General features: G+C 36.1%; 2 protein-coding genes across 2 annotated transcripts; one reads left to right on the top strand and one right to left on the bottom strand.

Moving 5' to 3' along the window:
* The first annotated feature begins 5,468 nt into the window (after positions 1-5,468).
* On the top strand, positions 5,469-6,050 carry LOC106420257 (protein PSY1-like). Its single transcript, XM_013861115.3, has 2 exons — positions 5,469-5,663; positions 5,749-6,050. The coding sequence occupies exons 1-2, from the start codon at positions 5,579-5,581 to the stop codon at positions 5,883-5,885; spliced, it is 222 nt and encodes a 73-aa protein (XP_013716569.1). The 5' UTR covers positions 5,469-5,578; the 3' UTR covers positions 5,886-6,050.
* Positions 6,051-6,099: 49 nt separating this feature from the next.
* Positions 6,100-7,767, bottom strand: LOC106420255 (selT-like protein). Its single transcript, XM_013861114.3, has 4 exons — positions 7,491-7,767; positions 7,335-7,408; positions 6,455-6,773; positions 6,100-6,367 (listed from the first exon to the last, which is right to left on the bottom strand). Exons 1-4 carry the CDS (start codon positions 7,752-7,754, stop codon positions 6,263-6,265), a joined length of 762 nt encoding a protein of 253 aa, XP_013716568.2. The 5' UTR covers positions 7,755-7,767; the 3' UTR covers positions 6,100-6,262.
* Positions 7,768-15,125: the final 7,358 nt, after the last annotated feature.

Here is a 15,125-nt window from a genome sequence, read left to right as displayed (position 1 = left end):
ATCAATGTGAGAGCTGATTGAAGGAACTTGTTGGTAAAGAGTATTGCAACTTGAGTAGAGGCAAAAGAGTATGGATAGGCTTAGAGAAGCTAGAGTATAATAAAGAAGATGCTCATGCTATTTGCTATGTTTTCTTTGGGATGTTACATTGAAGGTTAGAAAATGTGTCTTTTGGTTATGAGCTCCCATTTTCAAACTTTTCTTCTAATTGACCTTGAAAGTTTACTTGTGGACAAGTAAAGTTCTAGTTTGGGGGAGTTGATATCTTGTGTATTTGCATAGTTTTAGCAATCATTTTAGTTCTCAATTTATCCATTTAGATGCATTTAGAGTAGATTTAGGTGCATTGCATATACATTTGTCTCTATTAGGTGATGGAGATGCTATTTGGTGAGTTTGGAACCTTTGGAGATGGTTTAGAGACAAGAATGGTGATTTTGGTTCACAAGACGAAGTCCCAACTGTCCCAGTGGCCAACTGCAGCGGCCAAGACAAGCCGCTGGAGAAATCCACTACTCCCTGCCCGATATCTGGAAGATGCAGCGGCCAAACGACAAGAAACAGGCCGCTGGAGTGTGCAGCGGCCTTCTGCAGCGGCCAAATGACATGTCATTTGCCAGCTGCGACACTTAGAAAAATCTGCACTTCTGTTTTTACCAACTTTTTATCCAAATTATCTTGGGTCAACCCATGTTTGTTGGGTCGATCCAGCTCGTTTTTAGGCCACTATAAATACTTTTTAGACCTAATTTTAGAGGATATCTTGTTTTCTATCTAATCAAAAGCCACTTTTGGTTGAAAGATTTAATCTTGATCATAATTTCTTATCTTTGCTTGATTATCTTGCTCTCTAATCATGTTTAACCTTGAATCATCCATGATTTTGGGGTTATTCATGTCTACTAGTGAGTAGACTATCTTGGATTCATGGGCTAGGGTGATTAAGGGTGATTAGAGAAGATCTAGGATGTTTAGTGCTAGATAAACTTGTTTCCTTGCTTGTTGAGAGTTCTCAATGCTATTTTAGTCATGATCATACTAAAATAGATCTCTAGACATTTCCTGCCCACAAGGTGTATGTTGAAATGCCTTAACCAACTCTTCAATGCTTTTAGCTTGCTTTACCTAAGAGATTAGTTGCTAAAGGAGTTAAGATTGCTATTAGACTTGTTCTCAATGTTTGCTTTAGTAACATTCAACCTAAGAGATTAGATGCTTGAGTTGCTTTAGCAAAAGAACATTCATCTAGAGATAGAGCTTGTTTAGCTTAGTGTCTAGGCATAAGGAAAGTGTTTGATTGATAGCTTACCACCTCTAGATTGGATCTACATCACCCAAGATCAAATGCCTAGCCCCATGAGTCCTCTTGCTTCATATTGAGAAAAGAAAGATCATTACTTTATTGCATTAGCTTATTAGTTCTTAGTTCATACCATCTTTAAAACCGGATTGCACTTAGCTTAAGCATGAACTTGCATTCCCTTTGCTTTAGAATCACTTAGGATTGGTTCGACAATCTTTTATACTATAACATTTGATTAGGAGCCTTGAAAACTCCTAACATCACCTGAATATATAATAAACTAGGATCGGCCCGCCCTACGGGCGGGAAGTTAATAATAAAAACTGCTTTATATAAATTTATACTAATTTTATGAAGCATTTAAAAATCATGGTAAATTGAAAACTATATTATTAAAAACAATAATAAATAGAATTCCGAGATCACATTGTTAGGGCATCATTAGTGGTAAAATAGCAAGTAGAGTACCTCATTAATATTTTTATTATTATTTTTGTACATAATTTAGTTATTAATACTTTTAAAAATTAAAATAAAAAAACCTGTAAAATAATGTCACATGTATTCACCGATTCTTTAGAAATGTATGAAAGCTCTTCTCACAGGTACCACTCTTGCTCCTTTTTTTTTTTTATCTTTTCTCTTTCTTCTTTTTCAGCTTTTAATATTTTTAAATTTGTTAGAGACTCATGAATTTCAACCGGTGCGGATGCCTTTATTTTAATAAACATTTTTGGTTTGGAATTAAAATGACAATATCCTTCATTATTCTATTTTTTCAGAGAATACAAAATTAGCAAAATTCAATTCAGAATAATATGATATATATATATATATATATTATTCTTAGTTCAATTTGACATAATAAAAGAAAATATTAAATTTGAATAGATAATAGGTGAAATTTCATGTTTACCACATTCATGATACCATTATTGATCTTTACCATCACTAAAAGGGCATTTAAAAAAAATATATTTTCAATAAGTGACATAAGACTCTTATATCCTTGTTCTTGATATATATATAACAAATAATTATTTAAATAAAAAACATATTTTGTTTTATGTTTTTGAATTATACTTTTTTAAAATTCATAATTTTTTTAATTATTTTTTTGTAATTTTTTTGGTTTATTTTATTTTTTAATTCTACAGATATAAGATATGTTCGGTTATTTATAAAATTTGATTCAATTCTCGTCGATCAAACGATTATATATTGATCAAACTCATAAATATATACGTTAATTTACCTGCATCATATCTCCTAAATTGAGATGAGAGTATCAGCAACAGGTTTTACACGCAACCATTCTTCACCTTTCATGATCTCAAGCCCTCCGGCCTATTTAATTTAATGAGTCAATCTAACCTATTAACCCGTATGACCCATTTAATTTAATGGGTCAACCTAACCTATTTAATAAATGTGTTGGGTTGCTCCATAACCCATTAACAGTCAATCTATTTGGGTTATAGGTTGGGTTGACCCATTTTGACACCCATGTATCACTAGCAACGGAAAAGACAAAACATAACGACGACGTCGGATGTTACCTGAAAGGCTCTAGTTTTGAATGTTGAGCACCATCATCGCAAGTAGAAACTGGAAGCTTCGGGAGAGAAGAGAGAGGGACGTTGAAAACTTCGACCATGTTCACGTATGAAGCTTGAGTTCCTCTCTTGAATGCATCTCCCGAACGGTTTAGAGCAGGTGTTCCCCAGAAATATAATAACGGAGAGTTAACGGCGGCGAACAACTCCTGTTTTTCCTCAAACGGTAGACTCAGCAACGATTCCGAGATCTCCTGAAGCTGTGACGTCAACTTCAACGGTACTCCGTGATTCTCCAGACGGAAAATCCCCGACTCCTTGCATATTAGTATCTGCTTGTCCAAACGTTCCAAATCGAGAACGAGGATATGACGCACTGATGCTCATCTCTCCGCCGATGAAATTCTTAAGCTCCTATCTCTCTCTTTCTTTTAGACCTCTATCTATCTTTGATGACGTGTATAAGAAGACGCTATAAATAGGTGCATTTAATTACGATTAATTAATTAAGTTTTGGTGATATTGTTCTCTTTATATGAAATTTTCTTATAGTAAAATGTCTCTTGGTGATATTCCCTAAATATGAAATTTCTTTACAGTACAATGTTTCTAAATGAATCGATGGCATTGTCATCACTTGTCACGGATTTAATATATATGTGTAACACAAATAAGGCATAGATAAAAAAAAAAAAAAAAAAAAAAAAAAAACAAATAAGGCATAGATTCTGTCCAAACAAAAGAGACCAAGCTGCATGGTATATGTATGTACGTGTACCATATGAACATAGCTGTCGGTCCATTGCTCATAAACTTCCAATTCTTTACACTTGGTTTTATTCAGGAACTCGGTTAAAAAGCTGATCATATAACAGAGAAAATAATGAACTAGTTAACCAACGGGGGTTTGGACTAGTGGTGCTTGAGGGAAAATCCCAATGCGGTAACCCGCAGTTTAATTCCCATTAGTCACCAGAGGATTAAAAAATATAGGCATCGTCGGGGTTCACACGATAGTTGGTTGGTTTCTAGATACTGCGGTTAATTCAGAAAAAAAACTGGTTTAGCTTCGAATTTAACTTACCCCTCCCCCCTCCCTCTACAGTCGACTCGTGCCGTTAAAAGGCGTGGGACGACGTTCAACGTATCAAATCACTATCGAATAATATATAAATAAATATGTCCGTTTCAGGTTTAGTCGATTGTGGTGTGTGATGAGATTGAGAATATATGTTAACTTCTCTGTTAGTTTTTGAGCGTGACTATGCCAGTCAAAGTTATCTGTACAAAAGCCTTTAAGTTGGCCTTAATGGATTCCGAGATTCGATCACGACGAAATATAAGCCGACATTTTCCTTTTCTTGGTGATTCTTGAACTCACAGAACTTGTTGTGCATATTTAACACTGGTTTTTATTTGTTTGTTAAAGATGTGTTTCAATTGCTGTTTCACAATCTTTTTTTTTCGTGAGTGTCAATTAGCTCGTATATGTGTGTGGGATTTCGTGTACAATTTAGTCGCCAACTAAAGGCTAAAACACTACAATGTTTGTATAGCGCGCAAAGACTAACATGTCTTATAGAAATGTTGTACTTACAGATTTTGTGTTTTTTTTATTGTCGTAACCAATTGGTGATGATCATGCATCGAATCTTTCTTGCAATTTTAATCATGTTGGACTACTTTATATATATACTTTAGAAATTGGATATTGGATACTCCACATTTTCAATGGATTAGTTTAGTATACAATCTAATGGACAACGGGGTTTAACTCTTTCTTGTGTGGTTTAACTCTTTTACTTTCTTCATCATATCATATTAAGTGACGAGTTATAAAGATTTGTTGTATCATATGTTAGATGATGTTTTCAAGTTTAAAACATTGGTTAATTTTAGTTATTTGCACAATTATATGATACCTTCTATTTTATTATTGGGTCCATTGTGATTCCGTAAACAACAATGATGTTTTGAATTTTAAAAACTAAAAAGTAAATGATTTCATGATATGAAGGAATATATATATGAACTATTGGTGAATTATAGTTCTATCAACATCGATCACATATATTATTCGTTCATCCAGCACAACCAGCATATTCTCCAAAAAATCAAGCGAATTACAACTATACAAGCATACTATTTTTATCCTCATGGTACACAAATCGAGCATAATCTTTTTATCATGGTACGGGTTGGCCCGTTTACCCATAAAGAATAAATGGTCACAAAAGTCAACAAAAAGGTTGGCGGTAGGAGGAAGGGGTTTCAACTGTAAATTCACAAAAAGCGTTGACGAACCACAAAATAACACGGTGAACAGTCACTATCTTATGCCTCCACACTTCCACTTGCTTGGCAATGATGTGACATACGTGGCACCACGCTTTGCACACCTCATCTCCACTTCCACCATCGCCATTTACTGTGACACGTGTTCTCATCTCCTTGGTTTGCGTCTGAATCTTTTTCATCTCCGCAGACATTTTTCCACCAGTAATTAGGAAAAGTTGAAAGTAAACGTATAAATTGATAAGAGATTTGAGAGAAGTAAACATCAGTTTGGATAAACTCAACAAAACACTCGCTTGTCGTTTCTTTATAAATACATACCACGGACACAACACGAACCTGGTAACACAGAGATTATTAAGATTAATTCCTAAAAAAAATAAAAACAAAGCTTTGACAAAAGATAAGAGAGAGAGAGAGAGAGATGAGTTGTGTACTTCGTCTTGTTGTGATTCTCCTCTTGACGCTTACAGTTACATCTTCAGCTCGTAGTTCTGTCACCGTTTCAGGTTTGGATCTCTTCTTTTTCTTCGTTGGTTCGATTCAGTCTGGTGATTTGGATTTCTGATTGATATCGTTTGTTTGTTTGTTTAGGTATTGGGATGATTGGAACTGAAAGGAGGTCGTTGATGGTGAGTGTTGAGGATTACGGTGACCCGTCTGCAAATCCAAAACACAATCCCGGCGTTCCTCCGGCAACGACCGCCCAACGCAGCCCCAGCAGAGGCTGACCTAACGTTAGTAAAACCCACATGGGAAGAAGAAATGAAATTCTCAGTTTTACATGTTCAGTTTTATCTGAGATGAAACCAAACTCTCAGTTTCTACAAATTTCTCCAATCTGTATATTTGATATATACGTTTCTCCTAATTTCTAATATCTTTTGTTTCCTTTAGAAGATGGCTAGATGCCTTTATTCCAATTTGGGTCTAAACAAAAATGACTGAACCAGAGAGTAAAATTCAATCAAAACCAAATGAACAAGGTACAAAACATGATGTTAACTAAAAACACAACGTTTGCTTTTTGGCACATGAGATCAAAACACCGTCTTCGTCTTTCTATACCCTTTCATGTCGAAATCTTCTTTCGACTAATGATACTACTTCAGTAGCTACCAGTGACAACGCTAGGTTTTGTCAAAGCTTTACTGATGAGATCTCTCAGCTCGATCTCTCCCGGGAATCTACCTTCTTTCAATTTAGAGAACACCTGCCATCAGATTGTACTAGTTACTGCCACTGAACTTAAACATATCTAAAAAAAACATTGATAGATGAGTTAATACTACTAACTAACCAGTTCCCCGTTGCAGAGAACTTCAAAAGCCCCTGAGCTTTGAAGGTAAGACTGCAGAAAGTTTCCGAGAAGCCAAGTGGAAGCCATGGATCCAAACCTATTGGCCCTCAAGGAGTTGAACCAAGCAGGTGGGTGCGCAATACCAATCATGGGAAAGATACGATCACCCGCAACTATCATCCCGATAACTCCCATCTGAGCAACAGGCACAACCTTGGCTAGAAGACGCTTTGGTGCTGGCGGTGGGTAGTTTGCAAGAACTACATCTAAACCGGGGAAAGCCGTTTCTAACATCTTCTTCATAGTCACTGCAGTTCCCCTTCAAATAAAAAAAAAAAGAAAGAGAGAGAGAACAAACTTAGTAAACACCAGCATCATTATTAAAAAAAAAAAAAAAAAAAAAAACTAGACTGTTGCCTAAGAGCATCTCCAATCCATTGCTATTTTCACCTCTATAATAGTATTTAGAGGTGAAATTGCTCCAACCCACCTCTATTTCTTCCTCTATAATAGAGATCTCTATTTTTTCTTCTATTTATAGAGGAAGAAATAGCATTCCTCTATTTTTTACTCTATATTTTAGAGATTGCTATTTTAGGGGAATACATTGGAGCATATCTCACCTCTATTATAGAATTCTCCTATTTTAAAGGTGAAAATAGCAAAATACATTGGAGATGGTCTAATGCGGATAAGTTCAAAAGGTACCAACACGTCAATCATACCGTTTAGCATTTGACATATATAATTAACAAAATCAGGGCTTTTTAAGTTCTGTAACAAACATTTAAAAGGCAATGTTCATATAAAAAGGTAAATGACTAAAGAGGCAAGCAAAAACCACTAAGAGAGAAAAAGGATAAAATCAAATAAAAGTTACTTGAAAGAACAGGAGATGCAGAAGTTGATCTCCACGGTGTTTCCATATCCAACTGCTCCTAACCCACTTGGCTTCTGCAAAAGAGGACATAACTGAGAGACTGAGAGATAACAAAAAAAAAACAACAGCTGAAGGAAATACACAAAGAGGTTTCACCTGCGAAGGAAAATCTAGAGTTCCAGGAACGACCACAGGCGGACGCTGCTGGTGAGGGATGTGCGGTGGCTGATTGGGACGGTGACTCGGAGGTTTCGGAGGCGGAGGAGTGAAAAGGTTGAAGAGATCCGAACAGAACAAGAATATAGGTAAACCTATCAGGATAAACTGTGACCTGTCCATGGCGAATTTAAATCTCCGATGAACGACAGAGTCGGACAGTCTACAATCCGATTCCGATCGAAGAAGAACGATAGAATACATATATATATAAGCCTTGTTTGGTTGCGGGAATATCACTATCCTACTCTTTTCTAACGCCTTCATTATATACAAATTTGCTCAACAACCCCTGTATTTACTATATTTATGCACATTTACACCCTTATTAGACTTTGTATTAGGTTTGAGCATTTGCATCTTTATCAAAAATCCAAACCAATTTCCACAGAAAAAGCACCAGTGTATACCCAATCTAATTTTATTTCAATCTAATCTGAATTCTAACCATATCCAGAAATGAAAAAAGAAATTAAGAAAACAGATCTTAGTTAAAAATATATCTAAGGATTTTTAATGTCAAAACCACTCAATTGATTCAATGTATAAATCCCCCAAGTCACTTATCTTTAATGTACAACTCCCATTGTCTACAGTGACGTTAAAATGTGATTTGTCCTTAAGTCCAAAACACAGTGTTTCATTTATGATCAAAAACGTCACATCATTTATATATCTTCTTCATCTCATTCAAAAATCTCCAAATCAAAAATTTTAGGGTTTTTTGTAAGGTATCTCCAATCTTCTACTTCTTCGTTCAGGTAAGTTCTAATAGCGCTATTTTGGTTCTTATTTTTCAACTCTCTATTGATTTTGATTCCAAAATTCCCAATAGCTTCTGATTGTTTTGTTGATGTTTGTACTTTATGCTGATTTGTAGTGTAAAGAGATCGAAGTCACAATGAATTTAGGTCGCGGAATATCCACGAAGTGCCATTGTGAATCATTGGTAGCTGAATAAAAGTCTATGGTAGAGAAAGAATTAATGAAGCTGAAGCAAGACTTTCTTGATATGAAGAAAGACTTAAGTGAGGTTATTGGTGTCTTGGAGAGTTTTAGAGCTAAGTTTTAGAAGTATTGTTGGTTTATTTTGGTCAAATTGTTGTTGTTAGTTATTTGTGGTATTAGATTTATACTTTATTGGTGTCATTTGGTCACATTGTCGCGTAATTGGAATCATTTGTTTTCATTCACGCAAAAGGAGGCTCGGGAACGGATCAGAGGACAGGAGCACTAGCTCTAAAAGACCAAAAAGAAAGACCAAGGATCTTACACGTAACACTGTATGGTGATCCCACTTTTTCAACAAAGAAGAAGAATGTCACCATAATCTCGAGACCAAAATCTGAAACATTTTGCCCATGACTTTCATCAACCGACACATCAGATCAGCCTATGTTTTCTTTACGTGATGATAATAAAAAAGGGGAGATAAGAGACCACATAATGGGTAGGAGGAGAGCTCGGCAGAGCACGAATATTACTTACAAAGACCACTATATATATTTCCATTACCATATCATTGAATCCTCACACGCACATGACGATCACTCGTATTTAAAATTTCAACATAAACATGAAGCTTATAAAAAGGCAAAAGAAGAGTAACATGGTTCTTATGACCTTAACCGAAGTAATTTGAAAAACTAAGGTTCGTCATCTCTTTCTCACGACAAGTTGAAGATTTTTAAAACACCATGGATTTAAAGAGACTTTGAGTCATAAGCTTAAACTACATGATGTTTTAAGCAAATGTCGTGTTGTTTATTAAGAAATCATGTGGTTTACAAAATAATCAAAACACAATGTTTTGTTTAAACGGGGAAGGATTCTTACATTAAGATAAGTGATTTGAAAGAATTTATACGTTGAATCGAAAATTGAGGGGCTTCTACCTAAATGAAACATAATTTAGGGGTTTTGGTATTAAAAATCCTATATCTAAAGATTCAAATTATTACATTTTTATAAGTACTTTAAATTTAAAAATAAATATTTTAAATACCAAATTTCATATTTATTTTGATCGAAATTTTAAATATCAAATCTCAAATATTTTGTTTTTGAAAAAATATTAGTTTTATTCAGATAAAAAAAAGCTTTTGTACAAACCAAAACTGAGATCTAGTTTGTGTAAAAGTTTAGAATGAAAAAAAAATAAAAAACAGAATTTTATTCTGTAGTCTCAAACCAAACAGCCATAGCTTGGGGGAAATTTTCCTTCCTCGTCCTTGCGGTGAAATCTCAAATATTACTTAACAAACTCGAAATGAAATCAAATCTAGAAAAGATCCAAATTTGAAATATTATTAGTTAAACTAACCAAAACACATAAAAATCGAGTGCTCTACAAGTCTAAACCCAGCTTTGTACGTTGTTTATGAAACTAGGCCCAAATTTTTTTTTTATTGAAACACACTTATATTAAAAACCTTAACCGAAGTTAGGTGCAGCCATAATGGCAAGTTCAACATTCAGACTCTGTTTTGCTAAGCTGTCGGCAACTGTATTTCTCTCACGTGAGATCCAGTTGAAAGAAATAACATCAAAAGATGAAGCCAGAGACCTTAAGTCTGCTAAAATACCATATAAACCAGCGAGGGAAGATCCAGATTTGAGAGCTTTAACAAGGATTGCTGAGTCAGACTCACACTTGATCTTCGACAGTCCCAACTCTTTACACTTCAATATTGCCTCCCGGAGGGCGAGGCCTTCAGCAGCTAGCGGTGATGCCACATTTCGAGCAGGAATAGAATAAGAGGAGGTTCTATCATTTATCGCAATTGTCCATCCTAGCCCTGCACTCTGCTGTGTTTCACTCCATGCTGCATCTGACTTGACAAGGTAGACTCCGGGCGTGGACGCAGACTGACTGTAGATCGCCGGCTTTGAAGTCTGGGTGGTACATCCTTGACTGTGACCCCACTCTCGAGCTGATGCAATGGCTTTAGAAATCACTTCCTCCACTTTGATGATCCTGTTGTTGAATATGAGTTGATTTCTTGCTACCCACAGTTGCCATGCGATCCATGGATCCAAACAGCCCAACACCACTCCCGTGGGAGGTAAAGATTTCCTCGAGCAGAGGCTTGTCCAAAGGTTTTTTAGCTCCAAATCTAAAGATCCACTGATCTCAATAGCAGGGAACACAGGGGCAGAGTTCCATACCTGTTGAGCAAACCCACAATGAAGGAACAGATGATCTATAGATTCAGGTAAATTACACCTTTTACATTTTCCATCTACTTGTATATGTCTAGCCAGCAGAGCCTCTCCCACTGGAAGAGCTTCATGGAACGTTTTCCACAAAAAGAGTTTTATCTTCGGCATGGTCTGAAGATTCCAGACATTCTTTCGCCAATCAAAGTTCTGGTTAAGCGTTGTATCACGTGGCAGGAGAGCTGCTGCATACCCCGTCTTTGTAGTGAAGTTTCCAGATTCAGTGTTCAACCAGATTAGCTTGTCTGGGGCTCCCGTTAAGCTCGGTTTTATTGCTAGGATCCTCTGTTCTTCAAATGGGAGTACTTGCCTAATTTTCTCCACGTCCCATTCTATTTTTCCTGGTAAAAATAGGTCTGAGACAGTCAGGTTTAGCAGGTTCTCAGGTGCAGGTCCCATAGGTCTGATTTGTTGTTTGCAATCCAGCCATGCCTTTTCCCAGATGTTGATACTCTGTCCGTTGCCTACTTCCCACCCCGCGTTACTGAGGATGATGTCTCGACCCACCAATATCCCTCTCCAACCATGTGAAATGGCGCTTTTTGCTGAGCAAGTTAAGAAACTTTCTGTAGGACAATACTTTCCCATAAGTGTTCTTCCTAATAGACCGTCCGGGTTGTTGATGATACGCCAGCTGAGCTTTGCTAGGTAAGCTTCATTGAAGCTCTGAATATCTCTGAACTCGAACCCACCTTGATCTTTTGGGCGAATCATTTTAGACCAAGCCACCCATGACATCTTCTTGTTGCCCTCACGATCGTCCCACCAAAAACGTGTCAAAGCAGTCTGTATTCTCTGGCATAGGGAGTCTGGTAGTTGGAAACAAGTCATCGCATGGGAAAGAACAGGGGAGAGTACACTCTTGAGCATCGTCATTTTCCCTGCCGGAGAGAGGAATCGATTTGACCAGCTTCTTGCCTTCTGCTTAATCCTATCAACAATGGAGGAGAAAAGATCTCGTTTCTTCCTACCAAATAATTCCGGTAAGCCGAGGTACTTCCCGGTTTCCCCTTCATTCTGAATCAGTAAGACTGCCTTTGTTGTCTCCTTCAACGCCGTAGGGGTCTTGTGGGAAAAAGTTATGGACGATTTAGCGACGTTTATGGATTGGCCAGAAGCTGTTTCATATCGGTTCAGAATGCGTCTGAGAGTTTCGCTGTTTTCCTTATCTGCTCTAAGGAAAAACATTGTGTCATCGGCGAAGAGGAGGTGATTTAGTCGGGGACACCCCCGAGCTACCCGAACCCCTTTAAGAGATCCTTCCTCTTGTGCTTTGTTACATAGACCCGAGAGGACCTCACTACACATAATGAATATGTATGGTGAGAGAGGATCTCCTTGACGGATACCTCTACTCGGTGTGACTCTTCCTCTAGGCGAGCCGTTAATTAGGAAGGAGTATGTAACTGTCGAGACACATTGCATGATCCAGTTGGTGACTTTTTGGTGAAAACCCAGTCGGAGCAAGACTAACCGAATGAATTCCCATTCCAATCTATCATATGCTTTGCTCATATCGGTTTTGACGGCCATGGAGCATCGCTTTTAGGCATCTGATGTTTTGAGATAATGGAGGACTTCATGGGTGATGAGGACGTTATCTGAGATTGCTCTTCCCGGCACGAACACAGATTGTGTTTCCGAGATAATTTCCGACAGGAGGGGCTGGATCCTCTTTGTCAAGACCTTCGAAATGATCTTGTAATACATATTGCATAAGGCGATAGGCCGAAACTCCGCTACTTTTTTTGGGCAGTCTGTCTTCGGGATGAGGCAGACATGTGTATCATTTATTCGGTCGGGGAGCTTGTCGGAAATGAAGAACTCCTGAATCTCCTTAACAATCTCGCCTCCAATGTTTTCCCAGTTTGTGTGATAGAAACCCGCTGAAAAACCATCGGGCCCCGGGGCTTTATCCGCATGTATTGAGAACAGAGCCTCCTTAATCTCGATCGCAGTGGGGATTTGGGTCAGTCGCTCGTTTGTTTCCCCTGAAATCCTAGGCGATAACGCATAGTTGACCGTCTCTTCTCGGTTTCCCTCCACTGATTCAAATAGTCTCTGGAAATAGCTCACAACGACCTGCCCAATTTGCTCTTCTTTGAAAACTGGTGTGCCTTCCGAATCTTCTAGAACTGTGATGGCATTTCTCCTCTTACGGTTCTTGGAGACTGCATGGAAATAGCCAGAGTTTTTATCACCGAGGCTCAGCCAGAGGACTCGACTTCTCTGTCGCCAATATTCTTCTTCTGATTCATAGGCCGCGTTTAACTCATTTGTCACTGTGTTGATCAGTTCCCGGTCATTTGCCGGATCTGTAAGGGCCTTTTCCAGTTCAGCCTTCTTTTCCTCGATACGAGCTCTGCTATTAAGAAATCGTTGTTTGCTCCATTCTATAAGCGCTGTTCTGACAATGGCAATTCTGCCATGGACCGATTTGTCTACCGCAGTCTTCCAAGCTCTGTTTATTAACTCCTTTGCTTCTGGATTGTCCTTCAGTCTTCTATCATATCGGAATATGCCTCGTTTCTTCTTTTTATTAGGTTCAAGGACAGAGATTAAGGGGCGGTGATCTGATCCTTCGTAGGCCAGATATTGGGAGCATGCGGTCGGGTACAACTCTGCCCAGCCTATGTTTTCTTTACGTGATGATAATAAAAAAGGGGAGATAAGAGACCACATAATGGGTAGGAGGAGAGCTCGGCAGAGCACGAATATTACTTACAAAGACCACTATATATATTTCCATTACCATATCATTGAATCCTCACACGCACATGACGATCACTCGTATTTAAAATTTCAACATAAACATGAAGCTTATAAAAAGGCAAAAGAAGAGTAACATGGTTCTTATGACCTTAACCGAAGTAATTTGAAAAACTAAGGTTCGTCATCTCTTTCTCACGACAAGTTGAAGATTTTTAAAACACCATGGATTTAAAGAGACTTTGAGTCATAAGCTTAAACTACATGATGTTTTAAGCAAATGTCGTGTTGTTTATTAAGAAATCATGTGGTTTACAAAATAATCAAAACACAATGTTTTGTTTAAACGGGGAAGGATTCTTACATTAAGATAAGTGATTTGAAAGAATTTATACATTGAATCAAAAATTGAGGGGCTTCTACCTAAATGAAACATAATTTAGGGGTTTTGGTATTAAAAATCCTATATCTAAAGATTCAAATTATTACATTTTTATAAGTACTTTAAATTTAAAAATAAATATTTTAAATACCAAATTTCATATTTATTTTGATCGAAATTTTAAATATCAAATCTCAAATATTTTGTTTTTGAAAAAAATATTAGTTTTATTCAGATAAAAAAAAGGCTTTTGTACAAACCAAAACTGAGATCTAGTTTGTGTAAAAGTTTAGAATGAAAAAAAAATAAAAAACAGAATTTTATTCTGTAGTCTCAAACCAAACAGCCATAGCTTGGGGGAAAATTTTTCCTTCCTCGTCCTTGCGGTGAAATCTCAAATATTACTTAACAAACTCGAAATGAAATCAAATCTAGAAAAGATCCAAATTTGAAATATTATTAGTTAAACTAACCAAAACACATAAAAATCGAGTGCTCTACAAGTCTAAACCCAGCTTTGTACTTGTTTATGAAACTAGGCCCAAATTTTTTAAAGTGACAATTTAATACACAAACTAGATTTCTACCCGCACAACCGTGCGGGTATATATTTTCACATTTATATATATATAGATATTTGTTTTACATAATTATTATATATTTTTAATGTTACTCACATATTTAAATGTTTGTATAATTATGCCAAATATAATAATTTCATAGTTTTCATGCTGTAAATTAAAATCATCACATATATATGTTGCCTATTATATATTTGTCCTATTGAATTTGCGTTTGATTGCTAAACTAATTTTTAATGCATGAAACAACATATATGAAAACAATTTTATATTTAATTTATTATAATCATGATCCGTAATTCAAATCGGTAGATTTTTTTTAGTAATTTTCAATGTTTATTAATTTTATATAATAAATTACTGTATATTAAAAAGTTTAAGATAAGATAAATTTTTATACATGTATTATATAGTTTACTAATATTAACCCGTTCTACCAACATATTATATTTTTAACTTAAATATTTTATATTTATGAAAACAAAATATGTTAACTTATCAATTTAAAATAATTTTATCATATTTTGTTCAATATAACATTTTTATGATAAAATGATAGATATTATTATAAAATTAATAAAATAGGATATAATTTTATTCTTTTAGTGACATTTCATTACTAATTACAAAATTAGTTGAAAATATTTATATTCAATTTATGACAATTAAGATCTTATTATAATC

Source organism: Brassica napus, chromosome A10 (genome assembly GCF_020379485.1).
Source record: "Brassica napus cultivar Da-Ae chromosome A10, Da-Ae, whole genome shotgun sequence".
NCBI lineage: Eukaryota > Viridiplantae > Streptophyta > Magnoliopsida > Brassicales > Brassicaceae > Brassica > Brassica napus.
This window is presented reverse-complemented; position numbering and strand designations above follow the sequence as displayed.

Coding starts and splice junctions, on each gene's coding strand:
- LOC106420255 (XM_013861114.3), bottom strand. CDS start 7,754: ATGTATTCTATCGTTCTTCTTCGATCGGAATCGGATTGTAGACTGTCC. Junction 6,774..7,334: donor TGCATCTCCTGTTCTTTCAA/GTAACTTTTATT, acceptor TTTTATTTGAAG/GGGAACTGCAGTGACTATGA. Junction 6,368..6,454: donor TTCTCTGCAACGGGGAACTG/GTTAGTTAGTAG, acceptor ATCTGATGGCAG/GTGTTCTCTAAATTGAAAGA.
- LOC106420257 (XM_013861115.3), top strand. CDS start 5,579: ATGAGTTGTGTACTTCGTCTTGTTGTGATTCTCCTCTTGACGCTTACA. Junction 5,664..5,748: donor TAGTTCTGTCACCGTTTCAG/GTTTGGATCTCT, acceptor TTGTTTGTTTAG/GTATTGGGATGATTGGAACT.